At 36.5% G+C, this 20072-nt stretch overlaps 2 protein-coding genes across 4 annotated transcripts; both read right to left on the minus strand.

The window, feature by feature from the left end:
• Positions 1 to 749: 749 nt before the first annotated feature.
• LOC117238692 (vesicular glutamate transporter 1) lies at positions 750 to 9603 on the minus strand. 3 transcript variants are annotated; one of them, XM_033503806.1, is made up of 9 exons: positions 9474 to 9603; positions 6259 to 6391; positions 5649 to 5869; positions 4991 to 5310; positions 4667 to 4841; positions 4124 to 4422; positions 3437 to 3817; positions 2969 to 3175; positions 2043 to 2294 (listed from the first exon to the last, which is right to left on the minus strand). In XM_033503806.1, exons 2-9 carry the CDS (start codon positions 6330 to 6332, stop codon positions 2043 to 2045), a joined length of 1929 nt encoding a protein of 642 aa, XP_033359697.1. In that variant the 5' UTR covers positions 6333 to 6391; positions 9474 to 9603. The 3 variants fall into 3 exon arrangements, with proteins under 3 accessions (XP_033359700.1, XP_033359697.1, XP_033359699.1); XM_033503808.1 differs by lacking the exon at positions 9474 to 9603 and adding an exon at positions 9201 to 9294; XM_033503809.1 differs by lacking the exon at positions 9474 to 9603 and having other exon boundaries at positions 750 to 2294; positions 6259 to 6332.
• A 2668-nt stretch (positions 9604 to 12271) lies between these two features.
• On the minus strand, positions 12272 to 19177 carry LOC117238739. Its single transcript, XM_033503893.1, has 3 exons — positions 18876 to 19177; positions 18121 to 18560; positions 12272 to 16842 (listed from the first exon to the last, which is right to left on the minus strand). The coding sequence occupies exons 1-3, from the start codon at positions 18876 to 18878 to the stop codon at positions 12894 to 12896; spliced, it is 4392 nt and encodes a 1463-aa protein (XP_033359784.1). The 5' UTR covers positions 18879 to 19177; the 3' UTR covers positions 12272 to 12893.
• Positions 19178 to 20072: the final 895 nt, after the last annotated feature.

A 20072-nucleotide genomic window follows, 5' to 3' on the forward strand; every position in this document is an offset into this window, starting at 1 on the left:
TAAAAATGTGCTGTTCTACGCTCAGAAAAATCACCGTATAAACGCTAATTACGTATTTCAACTCGAACATACTACTACGTTTCATATATGACGTGTTTCACATTAATAGAGCTTGAAATAGAGTTTTTATTATTAGAGTTATAGTATCTTGTAATATCACGATAAATTATTAATATGATTTGAATTTCAAATAAGAGGTACGGTAAAAAAAAATGAAAGAAGATACGTGTTTGAAGAGGCTATCAATTCTATGGAAGATCCTCTTGTCGGTGCACAAGATGAGAATTCACTCGAAGAGATCAGGTCCCAACAAATAGAGCCCTACGGTACTTTAATGCCTTAACGTACTAATACTTTCATCTTATCACTTTCTTACGAATACTTTCATACGTTTCAGATACGTTTCCGTTAGGATCCGTGTTTTTGTGTATTACATTTAAACTCGAAAGGCTTAAGTAACGTAATCTCGTCTATGATACGTCTTGTACCCGAATAAACGTATTAATGCCTTTCTCGTGTTCCAACGCTTGTACGAAGCAGCGTTCTCGAGTAATGCATTAATTAACAGAACCCGCCAGCCCACTGTTAAAATATTGACGTTTCGATAATTAATTCGTTCTAGTTACCGTACGTTCGCTTATCATCGAGGACCGGGTTGTACTATTTCAAAAATACGCGCCATAACTGCGACGTGCATACCATTCTTCGTTTTTCACTCTCGACAATCAGCATAATACTTTCAATATTGGTTTTTTTTTATTGCTATGTTTCTAAACTTTCTCATCGTTGAATTATCTGCTACCAGTGCCAAACTGAAGAGTAACATAGAAAATACCTAAAAGTTTCAGCGATCGTGCTGAACTGATTTTTCCACCGTCACTTCGCCAAACCTTCTTAGTATTATTGTCTTTGATTATCAAATTATTGTCTACGAAGGTTTGGCAGTTGCTTATTGTCTGCATATAGGTATGCTCGTATAAATTTTTTAGTTCCATAGTAAGAGTCTAAATAAGTAGCAATAGTCGAAATGTTTTCTTAAAAGATTATTACGACCTTCGAGTTGTTTCTCAATTAGGCCACTCATGTCCACTTCTTCGTTTGCGATTACATTAAAAGTTACCAAATGGACGATTTACATAACCAGCAGGCCAATGTCAGATTTATAAAATAGTCAGCTTGGTTTCACTTCGAAATGCGCAAGTTATACTGATAAATAATTAATGTAGAAAGTTTCTTTCTTGATTTCTTATAATTCTGTTTTCGATTGAATGTTTTCTTAAAAGATCTTACGATATTCGATATCCACTTTCTAAGTCGTTTTCGACGCTTCTTGATACTCTTTTGTGGATATCTCAAGCTTCTTTTTACGTTCAAAGGTTTTGTTTGGTCGATTCGTGTGCATCAACTTACAGCACCATACCCTGCACTCTTAGGTATTGCAAAAAGAGAACATTTCCTTGTACTTCAATTGAGAATACAAAGCCAGCAATTCTGTATCGATTGATGTTTCAACATCATAAGTTGTTAAGAAATTATTTTGATGCTCTTTCAGTAAACCTCTAGTACTTCAATTTCTTAATAGTTGCTTACTTTATATCTTTCCATAAGTATCTTAAACTTCCTGCTTTTATTCGTTAAATAAAAAAAGATAAATCACCCGTAATTGCATTTAATGTGTTTTAAAAATTCTGCTTATATATATATACCTTTTTTACAGCAAAAGGATTAAATGTGTGTGTGCTCAATTTTTAGAAAAAAATGAGTAACCAGCTTTTGTTGAAACAATGTAAATAGTTCCCATCTAATCCTAGAAGAAAGTAATTCTCTTGTTAAAAGAAGAAATCTCCGAAAAATATTCAAAGAGAAATTACTATGGAAAATGTTTTATCAAAATTCACATCGTCGCAATGATAGGCAACAGTAAGCAAATGGACTCATTGAAGTACTAGACGCAGTTATGAAACAAACATAATCGATTAAATGATCAGTCAGCTTAAACAGATATCCTTACGTCCGTCCAATTTGTTCGGGAATCGATGAATTTAATTCCACTGTTGATTCTGCTGTGTTACGTCGTATGCGTAATCGGTCGTCGCTGGTGGTTGTACCAGAGATGCGTTTACATCACTGGCGAAGGGATTTGTAGAATGGAAGGGATTGTTGCTATTGGTTTCCGTTGATCCGTAGCTTATCACCGGTGGTTTTTCTTGTTGAGCGTATATGTTATCCGCAGCTGGTGGTTGATCGTAATTATTCCAGTCGTCGGCTGCACCATCACCCATGGATGGTTGTCTCTGTGAAATGAAAAAATATTGCTTTATATACATACAGAGATAGTGTTATAAAGAAAGAGGATTAGAAATTTACCCCATGGATATGAAATTATTTTATATGGAATCTATATACGAGAAAATAAAATAAAAGTGTATATATGAAATTGTAATAGAAAAATGGACAATTTTTAATATATATAACATGAAACAATTGATACATGGAGAGAAGAACAATTGACTATTTAAGCTTTCAAATACATGTATATTCATATGATATTTATCTAACTCCTTGGCCTACATGCTATCTGCCGATCGCGCGAGCCATAGTAAGCAAGAAGTTCATGAAGTGCCATTCATCTGTTCGGCCGTGTGCCCGAACTTGCGCAAAATGTATACTTCTTATGATATGTATATTTAGGATGTAATTTACAAAAGGAATTGTGAAATAATAAACAACGTTTGAGGACAAATAGTACTTTTAAGACGTCTAGGGCGTAGTCATGATCAATTGATCGGTTAACAAAAACAATTTATCATTTCAAAGTAGATAATGAATCACCAGCAATTTGTAAATTACCACGAGTCAGACTCGTGGGTTCCGTTTATGGCACAAATTCTTTATCACGAGTCTGACTCGTGGTTATAGGCCAAGGGGCTAATACTAAAATGGATAAATACACTAAAATAATACGTACTATGAATTCGGATTGCATAGTCTTCGGTGGTGGAGGAAGAGGTGGTTTCGCTTGTCCAAATTCATCCATAGCGAAAGTCTTTTGCTCGTCCAAATTAGGATCAGCCCAAGGTTGTAGCTCTCCGGAACAAAAAAATCCATAAAATATTACACCGAATATGTGCACGCACGCTGCTATGATAAACACGTTTCTCCAACTTTGAGTGTCCTGTAAAGCGTACGAAAATAACGATGATATTAATTCCTTTATAAATAATCATATTTATGAAATTTCTTTTATTTTAGAGAAAATAAGAAACTGGAAGAAGAAATAAGATGTTAGAAAAAGCAAGGACAATAAAGAAATAACACATAAATGATCAATAATTATTTCGTAAATATTTTTATATGCTGATATTAAAAATAAAACAATTCGTTTGATACGATACAAGGATTGATAAGGAACATTTAAAATTTGCACAATCAATACCTTCTTCTCTGTGATGTTGTCTACAAAGAAGGGTACTAACAGACCCGCTATCGTTCCAATTCCATTCGACATTCCCATCAAGATACTGGCATATCTGGGAGCGATGTCCAAATGGTTTACGTTGAAACCAGAAATGGCAAAACCACTGCACGCGACACCACACGCTAGCGCGAAGATTGCCGCTGTCCCATTTCTTTTCATGGTTGCGTGAGATACCACCAAGAAGAATAAAGCCTCCATACCAAAACCGCCACAGTTAAACAGCTTCCTGACGTTTGTTGTTGACAATATTCCACGTTTGCGAATGTAATCAGCCAACAGACCTCCGCAAGGCACGATCATCGTCATCAACAGATGTGGGAGCGAGCCAATTACACCAGTCTGTAACAAATGAAATTCATTTAGTGTAAATTCATAGCGAATATGATTTATTTATTTTCGTTCTTGATATATCTACGTGTGACGAGTTTCTACGTTCTATGTAGATAACCATTCGACTCTCTTACTGTCAGTTTATTTAATAATGTAAAAATTCATTTACTATAATTTATAAGGAATAAAATTTATTTATTCTTGTTCTTGACATTCATACTTGACGGATCTCTAAATTCTATAGCAAATAAACGTGCGAGAGTCGGCTAAGCTTCGACATCTTAAAATCTAACAGTTTGAAAGAGGGAAACTCACTTCAACTAGAGGCATGTCGAAAGCCTCGTGCATAAAACGAGCTTGAAAGAGCACTAGAAGATAGAAGTTCCAGGATCTGCAGAAATTAGCTACGATAATCGCGTGAACTGGCATGGACGTCAGAAATTTTCGCCATGGTGTCGTCGCGAATGTTGGCATCGCCATAGGTAACTGCGATTGTCCTTGGCCAAGTGAATCTTCGATGTAACGCAACTCACGTGCCGAAATACAAGGGTGTTTCGATGGCTTCTCGAATGCCAGCCACAACCAGAAACAGTACCAAATCAATCCGCAAATACCTGTATAATCAGATTATTAATTATAGGAATCACGCGTCTATTACTGTTCCTTCGTATTTCATATTTTTATTACAACTTTTTAAATACAGCTTTAAATTCACCTTTTTTTTTACACCATAAAGGATCTATTCTCGCGTAACATTCTTTGATTGATTATACACATGGAATATACTGACAGAGTTTGACTGATAAAGGCATAAATACTTCAACATCTTTCTACTCAAAACACATAATCCTAACGCACCATAGAAATAAAAGGACGCTGCCCAGCCAAAGGTCGAAGTTAAAAGGCCCGAGAGTGGCATTCCTATTACCATAGCAGCGTAAGAACCGCAAAATGCCAATGTCGCTAAACGCGATCTTTCCAATGGTGGTGCCCAATATTTCCAGATACCGTGACACGCTGGATACGTAACACCCTGGCCAGAGAAAGGAGTATCCGTCGTGAAAATCGCTCAAAGAAATAATTCAATTATAATCTTAATACTTTCACGATCGAAAGCCACTGACAGTGTTAGACGCGATCCAATTATATCTTATTATTATTTCGATGAGAATAATATCTTACCTCCACCAATCCTTTTATGACCTGTACAATCATATCGACGATTGGATGGATGCTCAGTGCGCCAGGTACCAACAGATTTAAAAACGAAGATACGGCAATTGCAGCCCCAAATATCTTGTTCGCAGGGTACAGGGAGGCGAGGAATCCTCCTGGTACTTGAGTCACAAGGTAACCCCAGAAGAAGGACGAGTCCAGGGCGCTCTCTGTGCCAATTGTCCAGTTGAACCTGAGAGTGTGGTTGGCGTTATCTTCGGTGGCATTCTTCATGGCCATCTTCGCCATTCCCATGTTACACCTCATGCCGAATGAGATTATAAATCCTGAAGGGAATATCGATCAGTTTTATTAAGCGTATAATATCATTTTTTCAAAGACAATACAGTAAATGTTAACCCTTTAACAGTGAAAGAAAGAATTGGATAAATCATCAAATAATATATGTATTACTATAAGTTAATTGATACATATTTCCTATAAGGTATTGAAAATATATAGTTTATATTTATTATCGGAAATCTTACAAGAAACTTTGAAAATAAGAAGATAATTATTTTCTAAATCATTTATCCTATACTCTATATCACTTTAGCGCACCATTAAAGGATTAAGGGATACGATAGAATAAAATGGAGAAATACGAGCATGTTTAAAGATTCACCTATACAGGCCAAAGTGGCAATGGTGTATCTTTTCGATAGGCAGGGACATTCTGGTTTGCAATAAGTATCGATATGGCGCAATGGGGGTCGTTCAGGTTCCGGGAGTGATTCGAACGAAGCTTGTCTACTGTATCCTCTCTCATCCTCGAACCCCTTATTGTCTTTGCTACCCTCGCGGGGCATCTCGAATTCCTCGTAGCCGGCATTACTTCTTCTTAATCTAAAGTCACAAGTGACACGTTTTACGTACAGCTTTTTATCGCCTATAACAAGTATACATTTTTCATTTCGCATACTAATTAACATTTCAATTTATAAACGAGAAGAGCTAAGGTCCAGAATGTAAAAATCTATTTCCTATTCTTCGATGTGTTTTATATGCAGCTTTGGCAACCTACGTTTCTTGAGATTACTAAAACATTGAAAATTTGTTCGCAAGATTATTCTAAAAAAAAAGGCAGATTACATAACAGGGAGCAATTAGAAATTCGCGTAGAACATGTGCGTTTAATTACGCGCATGGTCAGATATAGATGTACGCTGGCTAAATATAGCCTTTAAACGATTTTTCGTCTCTTACACGTCGTATACGAGCATGCGTGACATTACCCAGCAAGTTTCCGCGATGCTTTGGACTTGATGGAGTCGAAGGCCACGAGGCCCGCCGCCGCAAATCCGGACATTTTCCAATTATTGGGGTTGCTCTCAGGCTGCAAATGGTCGCGTTGGCAATTGGCAGCCCCTGAAGCACATCAACCATCATAAATCACCAACATAAATTCCATCATTATCAAAGACATCACTGAATGAACGTTCTTCTAACAAATGATTCTTTTTTGCATGTAATAAAATTGTTTAAATTATATATGTAATTAAATGCAAATGAATAATAAAAATTAATATTTTATTATCCTCCGTAGGTATATTGATAAATGATAGGACCTTTATTATATTATTCGTCAAGTTCAATAATTTTTGTGATATTTGATCGTAGGATTAGGAGGGAAAAATCTTCTCAACGTAATAAAACATTTTGAAAGAAATAATAAAATACAAATAGTTGATAAGATTCGTTAATTGTTTACTTGTTTATTTTATACGAATAGAAACGTTAAAAGAATAATAATACAATTTAGGTCGGATGTATGAAGAACAAATATGGAAGATAAGTTAAAAGTAACAATGGAAACAGATATTAAAAATATATTGTAGTATTTTTGCAACAGATATAAAAATTCCATTTAATTCTCTAATTAATGAATACTATTTCTAAACATATAACTAAACATTACCAAAGAATAATAGGATAATAATAGAATAGAATTGTCCGTAATTTTATATTTCGTCATTTGTGTAACGTTCATTCGTCAATTTCCTATTTATTGGATATATAATAAAATAAATCACAACTATTGAAGAAGAACATATTCTCTTTAATTTTATTGAGCAAATTGCACGAATGCCGCTACAATCTCCTATTTTGTACGAACAACTAATCGGTGTTCAAACAATTTCAGCAGTCGAACGCTTAAATCTTTAAAACCATCCTTCGCATTTTCTCTTCCAAGTACGAGCTACGTCTGTGTGGAAACGTTCGTTCTCAATATCGAAACGCAAGGGGAGCTCTGTAGTAGGGGTGTTTGTTTGGAGTGGCAGTCTCTCCAACCCTAATCCCCGAACTCTCCGGGGAACATCTTCAGAGGGTAGAAAAATGCGAGAAGAAACGCGCTCTTCCTAACTCCTATTTTTCCTTATAGTTCTTCGTCCAAATATCGTGCGATATATCAAGAGTTCTGATAAAATAAAGCTACATGTACCAAAATTAAAATGTTTTTCTTGAAAATCTTACAACGATGGAAATCTCGTTAAGACATAACAACGCAATAAAATGAACAAACACAGAAAGAAACTAATACATCCAAATTTCAAACAATGGAGAAAATAAGAGAATTTAGATAAAAATGATTCTGTATCTAATATAAATTTTTTTTATTTCATAATGACAGTATGGTTACAAAAAAGTGAAACAAATTAACAATCTATCAGTTATTATTATACGAACAAGTGAGGGGACATTTTACTATTTTTTAAATATCACAAATTGTACCATAAACCAAAAGTTCGATAGAAAATGAAATTAGAAGATTCGTAAAATATAAGAATTCAGAAATAGAGACCAATAATTGTCCTTAGTCAAGTTAAAAAATCTCTCGTTACTATAAAATCTTTCAAAAATAAAATGAATTATTCTTAACATCTAAATGATTAACATCAAGTTACTCGAGACATGGAAGAATATAATTAATAACTGAAAATAGTACAAATAGATTTCGATATCCTTATATCGAGATTATCACGCAATGTTGCTTGGAAATGATTCTCCTTTGTGGAATTTTATAGAGAACGGATCGATCGAGACACGACTGCTATCAGAGAGACGACTTCCACCTTCATGGATGGGCACAGGAAAAAATTGTTGGCACACTATCGAGTCGATCACAAAGAAACGTATCGAGGGACAATGGATGTCGGATATTAAAACGGCACGTGACAGACAAAAGGCAGAAAATGGACAGCACGTGTGTTAACGAGCTGGGGTGGAACGATGAAGATGGAAACGGCCGATTTCATTTAATGGACTCGTTGCATATTCTTATGTGGTTCTTCCACGAATTCTTAACAGAAAGTGGCAAAATACTTTTTGAGAAACGTTTCTTGTTGTAGGAGCCAGTCGTACGGAACTGGTTCGAATATCGATTATTCGTTAATTAGCTATTCGTTTGTGAAAATGATCCCGATTATTCTAGATTTACGTGTCTTTAGTATTAAAAAAATTAGAATGTAACTACAGTTAGCATTTGCCTACCTGTGTTAAAGAGATGTCGTTACTAAAATAATGAAGTAAAACAAGTGGAATATACAAAACGAAAGATATAGTATTGAATATTCTAAAAGATGAAAGAAATCTCTATATAAATTTCGCCTTTTATCTACATTTTCGACAGAATTTCAGCCAATAATTAAAACCAATTTTTGATAAAGATAAAATTTGAATTCTTAATGATAGATTGTTAACTGTGCAGAACGTTTATTAGAAACTTCTCGTAAAAATAATAAAAACTTTATTACATCGAGCGTCTTTGCAAAATGAAAAAGTAGCTTCACTAGGATTTAGAAGATCCACAGGAAAAGGAGGAAAAATGTTGAATGAAATGAAGCCAGAGCTCGATGCACATCCCCGGCAGATCAATACAAAAAAGTCTGTGATATTTTTTCGAATCCCTGACATTTCCACGATCCGTCCTTGCACAAATCTCCCGGCTGTATCCGTGCAGAGTCACGATTCATTCCGAATCGTCCCTTGTACACTTTCACTCGCACGAGCAAATTCCACCGTAGGAAATCACTTGGAAACACATGTATGAATCATAGATTTTAATCCAATGCCAATGAAATCCACCGTAAGCCAAAAAAATCAAAAACGTTGTTATCACTTTATCGGGTGACACAGAGAAGCTTGAAAGCTCTATCAGACAGAATTCTAGTCTTACCAATTTCCTGACAGAAACACCTCACTTTTCGCACCGAGATACGTCACAATGTCGCTTTCTCGACTGAATTTCATCTTTCTCCACCATTTCACGAAACCATCGTCATGGAGAGGAGACCACCGAATCTTCGAGTCGCCCCATCGCAATGATACGAATGCGAAAACTGATCGACCATTACTCGCGTCACACGATTGTTTAGAGGAAAAGCAAGGATTACACAAAGAAAAATGTAAATTTTTCATAGAAAGAAATAACGAATAAACCACCACTCACCAATAATTAAGTCCAGATATGGTTACGAGCGGAGTGGGTAGCAGTAGCGCGCGGGGTACGCGACGGAGAACGTCGTCGACGTCGCCTGACGGCGTCCACGGCAGCGCCGGGGTACCGCAAAGTCAGCTTCTGGTCATGGCGTCCGCGCAACCCGGCGTCGCGACGCCATTGGATGACGCGCGGCAACGCATCGATATCACTGGCCAATCGAGTTCGCAAGCAAACCCCTTTAGATCGACCCCAGGCGGGGCTTTGTACCTCGACCAGCAGTTTTGCAATAACAAAACGTTACGCAGCAACAGAAATCGTAACGGTATTAACGTTAATGTGTCGCGTATCTTCGTTGACAAGCCGAGATCCCCCGGGCTTACTTATGCAACAGCTTGTATTTCGCCACCCTGACGCGTAGCTACGATAAATACGCGAGGGTGGCATTAAGGGGTGATCCGAGAATATTGCAAAAATGAATTGCTATAACTTATCGCCGTATGGTTAATATAGAAGCGTTGACATCGAAGGAAGCGATTTTGGCAAGAATTGATGCTTAATTTTGTTTATTGATGAGATTTTAAGTTTAATTCGAACTCTTCGAACTCGCAATAAATAACAGTTTCTTCGGAATAAATTCGATATTTATTGCAATGTTGATCGATTCTGACAAAAGGTTAGCTACGATTCTTCTCGTTGCAGTTACAGAATGGACTTGGAATTGAATAATAATTATTCTATAGTCGCATGTATATAAGTTCTTATAGAAACGTGAATACCATTTACAGTAATATCATTATAATTCCATTTAGTTGTATAAATAGCGTGTAGTATGGTATAGTATATAAAGAGTACCATTTATAATAATATGATTTTTCCGAACGCTAACTTCGAAACGATGGAACTAGTCACGGCAGAAGTCTTATAAAAGAGGAAAGAACTTGGTAGAAAGATAATGGACAATTGTAGAAAATGAGAAAAAGTACATCATGAATTAATTATCAAGAGATAGGTACTTCTTTATTTATGTTTGATTTATGCTTAAAAAGAATCTGACTATTTATAAAATGTGGCTAATTTCGTTAGAGGGTAGATTTACACGAATTACTTTTTATTCCTTCTATCATAAAAGAAGCTTACATAGGAGCAAATGCTATACGCATGAGTAATTAAGAATGTAAAAGAAACGAGAGTAGCAGAATGACGTTTTTGGCTCCCTACGCTGGCATTTATGACAGAATTTTTGGGTCAATATATATAGGTATTTTTCCGACACTATGATTGATGAATACCTATATTAATAATAAAGCAGTTGTATGTCTGTAGCGATAACAAAGATACGATACATGTGCGAATTGTGTTATATCTGTGTCTTCTACTTGTATTCTTTACAGTGTTTTTAAATTATAATCTTAAAAGAAGTGGTGATTTATTGTTGTTTTGATATCCAATTTTCTAGTGAGCTCATTAGGTTCGTTAATTAACTTTTAATAGGTAAAAGTTAACAGAACACAAATATAATTTACAAATACAAAATTCTAATTGTAAAAATTGATGAAATGTTACATTACTCGTAAATAATTCCCTAAATAAAATCATCATTTTTATAAAACTTTAAACCTTTTTATTTTCCATATGTAAAATTTATTTATATTCACACATATATATAGATATAGAAATTTTTAAGTTCGTCCTGTTAATTTAAGTATATCATCGTAAAACATACATATGTACATTATTATAGGATAACAGTAAAGATTACTTGAGACACAAATCCTATTAAAAGTTTTCAACGTTTCTGGACGAGTAATGTTCGAGCATTTAGATTGCTCGTAAAGTATGGGCGGCATAAAACTATCTGATTTCACTATACACTGTTTCTCGTTCTACATTTTGTCCGCCGGAGACTGTCCGTCTCTACTGCAGTACAGCGTTACTCCATTAATACTACTAGACTAACTATATCTTTAGCTTCGACCAATTTTTATTTCGACCAACAATTCGCGTGAATCGTAAATGCAATTTTGTTCATACAATCGTAATTACATATATCGTTTGTTCCTTTTTGAAAACAAAATTTATCGAGTTAAAATTGTATAATTTAAAATGTTCAGCTGCACATTCAAGTGCAACGTTCGAACAAAATATCCACATTTGATTAAACGAAATAAATTTGAACCACTTCATTTTTTATTTACAAAACACCAGAATTTGAATACAATTCTATGAATGACAATTGAATGTTGCTGAGACTGTTAACATTTTTAATAACTAACACTTGCTAAAAACATCGACAGTGAATTGCTACAAATTTGTTACGTAATAAATTATATATCAATTCGTTGTATCAGATTAGATCGTCAAGGTCCTCGACTAAAATGGATAAGAAAAAAAAATCAATGATATCGACTGCTTAAATCTTTCACTAGCTGTTAGGAATCGACTTGCATTGTTACAAACACAGTGTAACTGGGGTGGGCACCCTCTCCGGTGGTTGCCAGGAAATATCGATCTGGCTAGAGGGATGCTGCTGCTCTCAATGGTTGGTCTACAATACTTTATCTCCTCTTCGGGGCCGGCACGCCTTAAATAACTCGGATTTCACTGTCATTTTCATCGTGGTAAGTGATAACGTTCCAGCAACGAGTACTCTCCCTCGAACGATTCTTTGCATTTTATCGTTACCTTTCTATGGTGATTGCAATTGTTTTTTCGCCGTGAGAATCGTGTTTGTACTGAATTTTCATTTAGATGCATATTGTGCGGTGAATTTTATTTTTAAACTAATTTTGTCACATTCTACAGATTAAATAAAACCGAACTCCTAAAGATAGATTTAGAGAGTGATATAAGAGATATTGTGTATGATGATTGTAAATCTTGCATAATGTTATTAAAAATTACTATCACAATCAGTATCGTGTAAAAATAATTGTTTCCAAGTTTTGCGACTGAAATAAGGTAAACGTTAATTGTCTTTGTGTGGCAAAAATATATTATAAGTAATATGATTCAAACAATTATTAAATATAAAGTAAGATTGTTTAAATCATTGAAATGTATTATGTCGTACTAAAATATCGTACAAATTTAAAATTCTGTAACAAAAGTGCAAAGATATACGCTACTCTTTACAATCTAAATAGAATATCTAAATATTCAATCAGACACATTTACAGCCTAACAAAAATCGAAAGAAAATTCGATACAGTACCATCTGTCTTTTATATTTCCAAAAAAACAATATATTACACCAATGTATCTAAAATCCATTTTTCTCCAACTAAACACGACAAGGTATCAACGAGAAAAAAATCTAATACAGAACGCGGTATAAAGTCATCCTACCCTCGACCCGATGCTTAACACGTTATTTTATCGACCACGATCGCGTCATTAATCAATCAACTACTTTAAATCGATCCCCCTTTGCTACACGGAGCTCGAATTGACCTCGTAAACGTCATCCGGCCGTAACCTCTTCATTAACGAGTTCTTCACACTCCTGCACAACGTCACGTATTGCAGCAATTTCAGCCTGAAATCAGCATCCAGCTCATTGACGCGTTTTTCATAGTCACTGAGAAAATTGACGAAATTGTTTTCTTCGTCGCGTCTCCTTTCGAGCTTCGATAATCGTTCCTCGAAGGATCTCAATTTGTCGTAGCATGTCTTATCCTCTGCATCCATTCCTTTCCGATTTTCTTTACGCTTGTACGAGCTTCCGGAGAAACCACGCTCATAGTAACTTCTTCTGGCATAGTTTCTCATCGATTTTATATCGGTAGACAGATTTTTTATTCTGCCTTGCTCCTTTAAGTCACGATGTTTTTGACGAACAAGCTTCTGGCTCAAAAAATGATCGCCATCGTCTTTCAAAAGAAACATTCTCGTCGAATTCAAGGACATGATACTCGAACGATTCTTCTGCTCTTTGTTATTCCAAGGAGAATTAACAAGAAATCTTTCCCCGTTTCTACCCTTCCATTTGCTTCTTCTAATTGTTTCTCCTCGTTCGCCGATGAAATCTTGCGTATCGGTTAACTTCGAATCGTATTTCTGAGACCTTGAAACGTTAGCCATCCTGATCCTCTTAAGTATGTCGTTACCTTGTATCATTCTCTGGCATCTTGCTTTAATAATGTCCCCAAAAATGTTTTTATCTTTGCCCAAGCAACTTCCTTCGGTGAACGTTTTCTCCGCTTCTCCTCTAGCTTCGTATCGATTTCTGGTAGTAAAAGGACAACGAGTCGAGGAACAAGACTCGCGAATTATTCGACCGCCGTTCAATTTTCCGCTCGAAATGCTGACAAGGTATCTATCGTTCCTCAGAAACGTTTTCGACGTGCTGGTCCCCTTGTCACGTTCTTCCAGCAGCAATTTTCGGAGTTTCTTACGAATCAGATATTTGATCCGGTCGATAGCTGGAAAAGAGCTGCACAGACTTCCAGGAGCCATCGGTCCTCGCCATAGACGATTTTTATATCGAGGGACGATCGGAACGTCTTTCTCGTTTGTTTTCTCTTTCGAACTATGTTTCGCGCAATTGACTCGAGGGACATTTCTCATGGAATAGGAAGGTTTACACGTGATGGAGTATATCGACTTCCGGTGACATTTTGTTGGAATAACTCTTCGACATGGCGATCTGGATTTTCCAATTTCTTGGCTTCTTGCACGATGATTTTCATTCGGCGAACATTCTTCGTCCGTCGAGGAGTTCGATGTGGAAGAAAACTGTTTCATGTTCGAATTACAGAATACAAACAAGGATTCAGTGATCGGAGAATCCTTAACTTTGGAATATGTCGAGAAGTTTGGAGGATTATCAATAAACGTAGTTTCTTGGTCGCAAGGACTCTCGATTGAATTTTTTTCGCAATTACCAAGACATTTCTGTGAGAAATCTGTCGAATTGTTATCGGTCACTGTGGAAGATTGATCGCGAATCGAAGTTGTATTTGATTCAATATGAACATTCGGAGCCATTTTAAATTCAAGATAGTGAAGATTAGAAGATTCTCTTACAGCTTCCGAAGTTGTTGCGTTTTCTGTTACAATGAGATTTAATGTCTCATGATCGTTTAAATTAGCAAGTGTTTTATTAGCACAAGTAGAACGTTTGTTTGCTTCAACGTTAATTTTTTCGACAGACGAAAGATTTGGAAGATCTTCGCCGCAGCAGGAACACTTCGTATCACAGCTAAGTTCCATGAAGCTGGAATTTGACGCGCAAATAGAATCGGCGCTATATTTTTCTTCTACTTTCAAAATAACTTTTTCCCTTTCTTTGAAACCTAAACTGCTGATTTCTTCTTTAGATGCATTTTCCATTCGAAAAATATTTTGTTTCAATTCGAAAACACGTTCTTCCTTCCTTGCGACTTCTTTTTCTATTCCTAAACAGGAAGTATCCTTTGAAATACGATCTTCTAGCTTGGAATTATTCTTTCTCGTCTGCGAAGTGGATACTTGCAGTTTCAAAGCGTCTTCGTTTAAATGACAGGAGCCCTCTACCTTTGTGTTTTTATTATCTAAGTCTTTTGTTTCTGATGAACTATGATCGACGATTCTATCGCTCGTGCAGAACGCATCGCAGAAACATTCCTCAGGGTTGCAGCCTCTGGTCGTCGAATAACCTTTCCTAAAGACACCTTCCTCGAAGCTATCCAGAGAACAGTCACACTTAATATCATATAATTGTATCAGATGATTCTCAGAATCTTGTATAGAATCTTCTACAAATCCATCATCGCATATTTCGATTTCTTTATTTACATCCACCACTTCTTCAGTTCTACATTGTTCCTTCCCTTCTTTTTCTCTGTTTAACGACGTCGATTGGTAAAGCTTTTTGTCAGAAATTTCATTATTATATTTTCCAGGTCGTTCGATACCAGTTTCGGCGGAAGTCACGGTATCCTTGTCTTGCGAATTTATTAAACCCGAAGAAAGCACGAACTCCATCTGCTTTTCTCCCTCTCCTGCCCACGCAAGATTAAGCTGCTTCTTTTTCTCCTCCTTTTCGATTTCATTCCCCAACGTAGAGCTTTGTTTCGCTTCCATCAGACTGTGATTCGAGCAAACAGAATAAAAAGCAACGCGTCGTTCTTCGAATTCTCCGCTACGTTTCGCCACATCTTCGCAGCAACCAGCATTAACCGGAAGTTCCATCGAACGTCGAGGCTCTCCGCGTCGATCCCTCGGATTCTCGCGGCTTTCAACGCTCCCAGTGTACGAAACGCGTTTGTGAACGTTGCTACAAGTCGGAACTCGAGCAAGGAACCATCTAATCTTCGAGCTTTCGCCATTCTTGCATGAAAGATTCAGGTCTACGCGACCAGGTCGAATCTCGCAATTCAAGTGTAACCGTTTGATCGTTGAATCGTCCAACTTCTTCAGAATGTCGTTCATGCAAGAGCAAGCGTTGTTTATGTCTTTCTCGAATCGTTTCCTCATTAAAATTAGACAGGAATCTGATAACGATGGGTCAGCTTCGAACAATCGAACGATCAACTGACTCGATTTACAAGGCAACGAAAGATTGGACACGTTTAGTGGACTTCGAACCTTAGAACGGCTAGTGCTCGTTGTTCTATGAATATAAATCTTTAATTTGGGCTTTTTGGAAGATTTAGTTCGATCGCAGTCGCATTTCGCTTTTGCGTCTGAGCTTTTTAAATATTTTCTTCGTGGCGAGGGCTTAGGAAAGTTGGAAATGTCAGAAGTTCCTTTCGGAGCGTTCAATGTGCCTGGGCTTGCTTCGAAAATAAAGTTTATATTTCTTTCACTAGTTTGCGCGTGTGCGAATTTTGCATCGCCTTTTGTATCAGAAGCTTCTTTTGGATGGTTCGATGTGCTTGGGTTCGCTGTGAAAATAAAGTTTATATTTTTTTGACTAGTTTGTGTCTGTGCGAATTTTCTATCACATTTTGTATCAGAAGCTTCTTTCAGAGGGTTCAGTGTGCTTGCGCTTGCTTTGAAGATAAAGTTTAAATTTTTCCGACTAGTTTCAGTCTGTACGAATTTCGTATCACAGTCAAACTTTACCTTCAGACCAAACTTTTTTAAATTCTCCCTTCTTGAACAACAGCTGGTATTATCGAACGTGTTTGAAATATTTTTGCGCGAGTTTACTATATTCCCATTTGGTTCCAAAATCACCTCGAAATTTCGACAATTGATTTTTACTTGAGATTTCGTGCTTTCGATTGTTCGATTGCAAACTGAACTGCAGATAGAGTTTGTTCTACAGCTACTGTAAACGGTTGACGATTCTTGCGAAATTGAACCGACTTCGACGTCTAAATCGCTGCCGGATCTCTGTTTTCTGCATTGGTAAATTTGTCGACTTGTTTCTGGATGTACGCAAGTGGCTGTTCTGTAAAATAGTATTTGGATAAATTAGTCTTAATAGTGACTCGCCTTAAATCATAATCATTCGATCTATCTAAATACGTACATTTTATACACATTTTTATTATATACATTTTTAAATTCATTTGAAATTTCACCAATATAATCACAGTAGTCGATAGACTCGTTACAATGCTAATGAGATTTTTAAATGTTTTGTATAATATACACACGAAAAGTTGCTACAAGTCCTTGCCTTAAATCATAATCATTCAATCTATCTAAATACGTACATTTTATACACATTTTTATTATATACATTTTTAAATTCATTTGAAACTTCACCAATATAATCACAATAGTCGATAGACTCGTTACAATGTACCATACTTTATGAAGAAAAACCATACTTTATGAAGAAAACATGAATGGACAGACCGCAGACCCCAGATGGAGACACAACATGGCCCTCCCCCGGAAAGACACCAAAGACAAACACAGAAAAAACACAAAAAAATACTGGTGGATACAGAACCCATAGCAAAATAAGAGAAAACATCAAACCAACAGAACACAACGCTGACACCGCATAACACAGGTGTAAAATTGTAAATATTGCAAATATTTGCAAATATTGTAAACACTTGTAAATAAACCTGTTTGACACCCCCCCCCCATCCCTCTCATCCGCCCCCAAAGTCACACAGCACCCAAAAAGCAAGCTACCGAAGCGTCCTGTTTTGCAACCAAGTTTTCAGGACAGAAAAAACAAAGACAAAATCACACAGAAGCTCCGCTCCCCCAGCGGCTTAAACCTAATAATCATATTAAACACGAAAAATGTAAAGCGCCGACACATATCACAGCATGGCTACATCGTACCGTCGCGTATCAGTACTTTTGCCAAAAACATCACTACAAAAATTCACCGTTTATTGTGAACACCAAAAGGTATTTAAAAAACTTGTATCTTGGGCTTAATAAACATAAAAAAAAAAACTCGTTACAATGCTAATGAGATTTTTAAATGTTTTGTATAATATACACACGAAAAGTTCCTACAAGTGTTCGAATACTTTCTAACACTGTATATATCTTTCACATCCGATAACAGAACGAACGCAGGAAATCTCGACGATGGTGAGATAATCATTTTCTAAATCGGTTCTTCTAAATTCCCCGTTATTTTCTTACACTTTGCAAAATAATTACATTTAAAAGAAAATAATTGCATTTGCGAGAGAAGACGATTATAATATTTCCTTCTATCGCGGTACGATATATCGTGAAAATACACACTCACGCGCAATCTTGGCACAGCCAGTAGTCCTTCTCGTTGATAAACCTCCAGACGTTCATGGTCTTCAAGGCATTCTGCTCGGCGGCCAAGGAATCGGCGTCTAATTTATTCGACCCTCTGTTGAGAATGGCCGGATCTGCGAATTGTGTCACTAGGCCATCCTTCAGCAGAAATTCGATCGTGTGCTTAATCATTTCCTGCCTGATATCCGTGTCCTTGGCAGAGACGTCCAAACGGTCGGTCCATGCGGCGACCATGTTCAGGAATTTCTTCACTCGTGGAAATCGTTTTGCACAGTCCGAGTTCGACTCGCAAACAAACTCCTCGAGCATCGCGCGAATCCTGTTTTCCAAGCTGGGACCCAAAAGTGGTTTGATCCTGTCGAAGCATGGGCCGAGTTTCGCGAATCCCAGGACTCCATTGTTGCTGATGCAAGATTGATTCTAGGATATTGTTGAACGTGAATGATTAAAAAAGTAGCACGTATACATAGCGTTTAAAAATAAATATCCGCAAGCCACTTTCTTACTTTTGACAAGACGTATTTTGATTAGAAAATTAGGAATAAATTGAGTCGCAGTAATTGTATCCTTTATAATAATCGTTCATTCCGAATTTGTTATCATTTTATCATACTGTCAGAGAGCGAGAATGCATACAATTACACAATAGTTGACTTTGATCGGAACTATCGTTCGATTATAGAGACAAAGTTTGGATTTTGAATTAGAAATGTAAGGATGAACAATGTGACATACCATTTTATCTTTGCTGTTTCTCTTTTCATTTGTATGATTAACTTGTATGGAGTGTGTTTAAACAGAATGTAATGAGGTTAGCCGATAGATCAATGGTGTTTCACGTTACTACAAACGTTTGATGAGCTTTGTATCGTGCATGCGTGATTCCTTCGTTCGTATCACAGGAACACGTGTAGTATCTAATTAGTTGCCACATGATCCAGGAGTTTCGATTTGTTTGGAACCGATATTTTCCATCTCGTACAATGCAAAAGCTTCGATTACAGCTTGAAGTTGACCAAATATAGAAACCTTTAGAATTAGTATATAATATAATATAATAGAAAAACCTGTGGAAAAATCTTGTTCGGTAATTAGGATGGAAGAATATAATATTTAACAATCTTGCATAAAAAAATAAACAGTTTATAAGACATGACAAACTTAGATCTTTTAAGCGCTTGAAAAGAATATTACAAGTAGTATGAGATATGTCCACGGGTTTCTTAGTCGTCCCAAAAGCCCGAAAATTGATCAATTACAGATTCTTCAAAAGAAGGTTTATGGATAAACTAATTTCGGTCGTACGAGTTAACTTTGTTAATTTGAAACAGAGGGTCAGCTAGGAAAATCGAAGACCGAGCAAATATGCTAATGTGCTTTGGCTTAAGTGCAGCTCCGCGAGGGTCCTTTCAAACCAGGGACAGCGATGAAAGAAAGGAGGGATGCTGTTGCGGGAAAGAGCCGTGCGAACGAGCGAAAAAAACCCGGCAGCGTTTCTACTGACCTCGCTTCGAATGACAGATGCAATTACCGACAAACAGATATTGCGGGTGGAAATCGTGAAATACGTTAAATCGAAGAAGAAAACAAAGAAACGAGAGGGATAGCTTCTGAAGAAGCGCGAAGCTTTAAAAAACTTTAAAAATGAAAAACTCGAAGGAAGAGAAGAATAGAGTGGGGCGAATGTTTTGTTGATGAAAATAAAAATTAAGTGAGGAAAAGAACAGCAATGGAACGAAATTATTAATAGAAGGGAATATAAATTAGCTAAAATTAGTTAAAATTTAGTGTTTCGATAATTCAAGATTTATGAAAAGCTCGGACGAGTTATAGGCAATTTTTAGTTAAATGTCTCAATCGAGTTATGATAAAACAGATCCTTCGGATTGCGGAGAAGTAGGGCATCGAATTTCTACTAGAAAGGCATTAATT

This window comes from Bombus vosnesenskii, unplaced genomic scaffold, assembly GCF_011952255.1.
Source record: "Bombus vosnesenskii isolate JDL3184/JDL3185 unplaced genomic scaffold, Bvos_JDL3184-5_v1.1 scf7180000013605, whole genome shotgun sequence".
In the NCBI taxonomy this organism is placed as follows: domain Eukaryota; kingdom Metazoa; phylum Arthropoda; class Insecta; order Hymenoptera; family Apidae; genus Bombus; species Bombus vosnesenskii.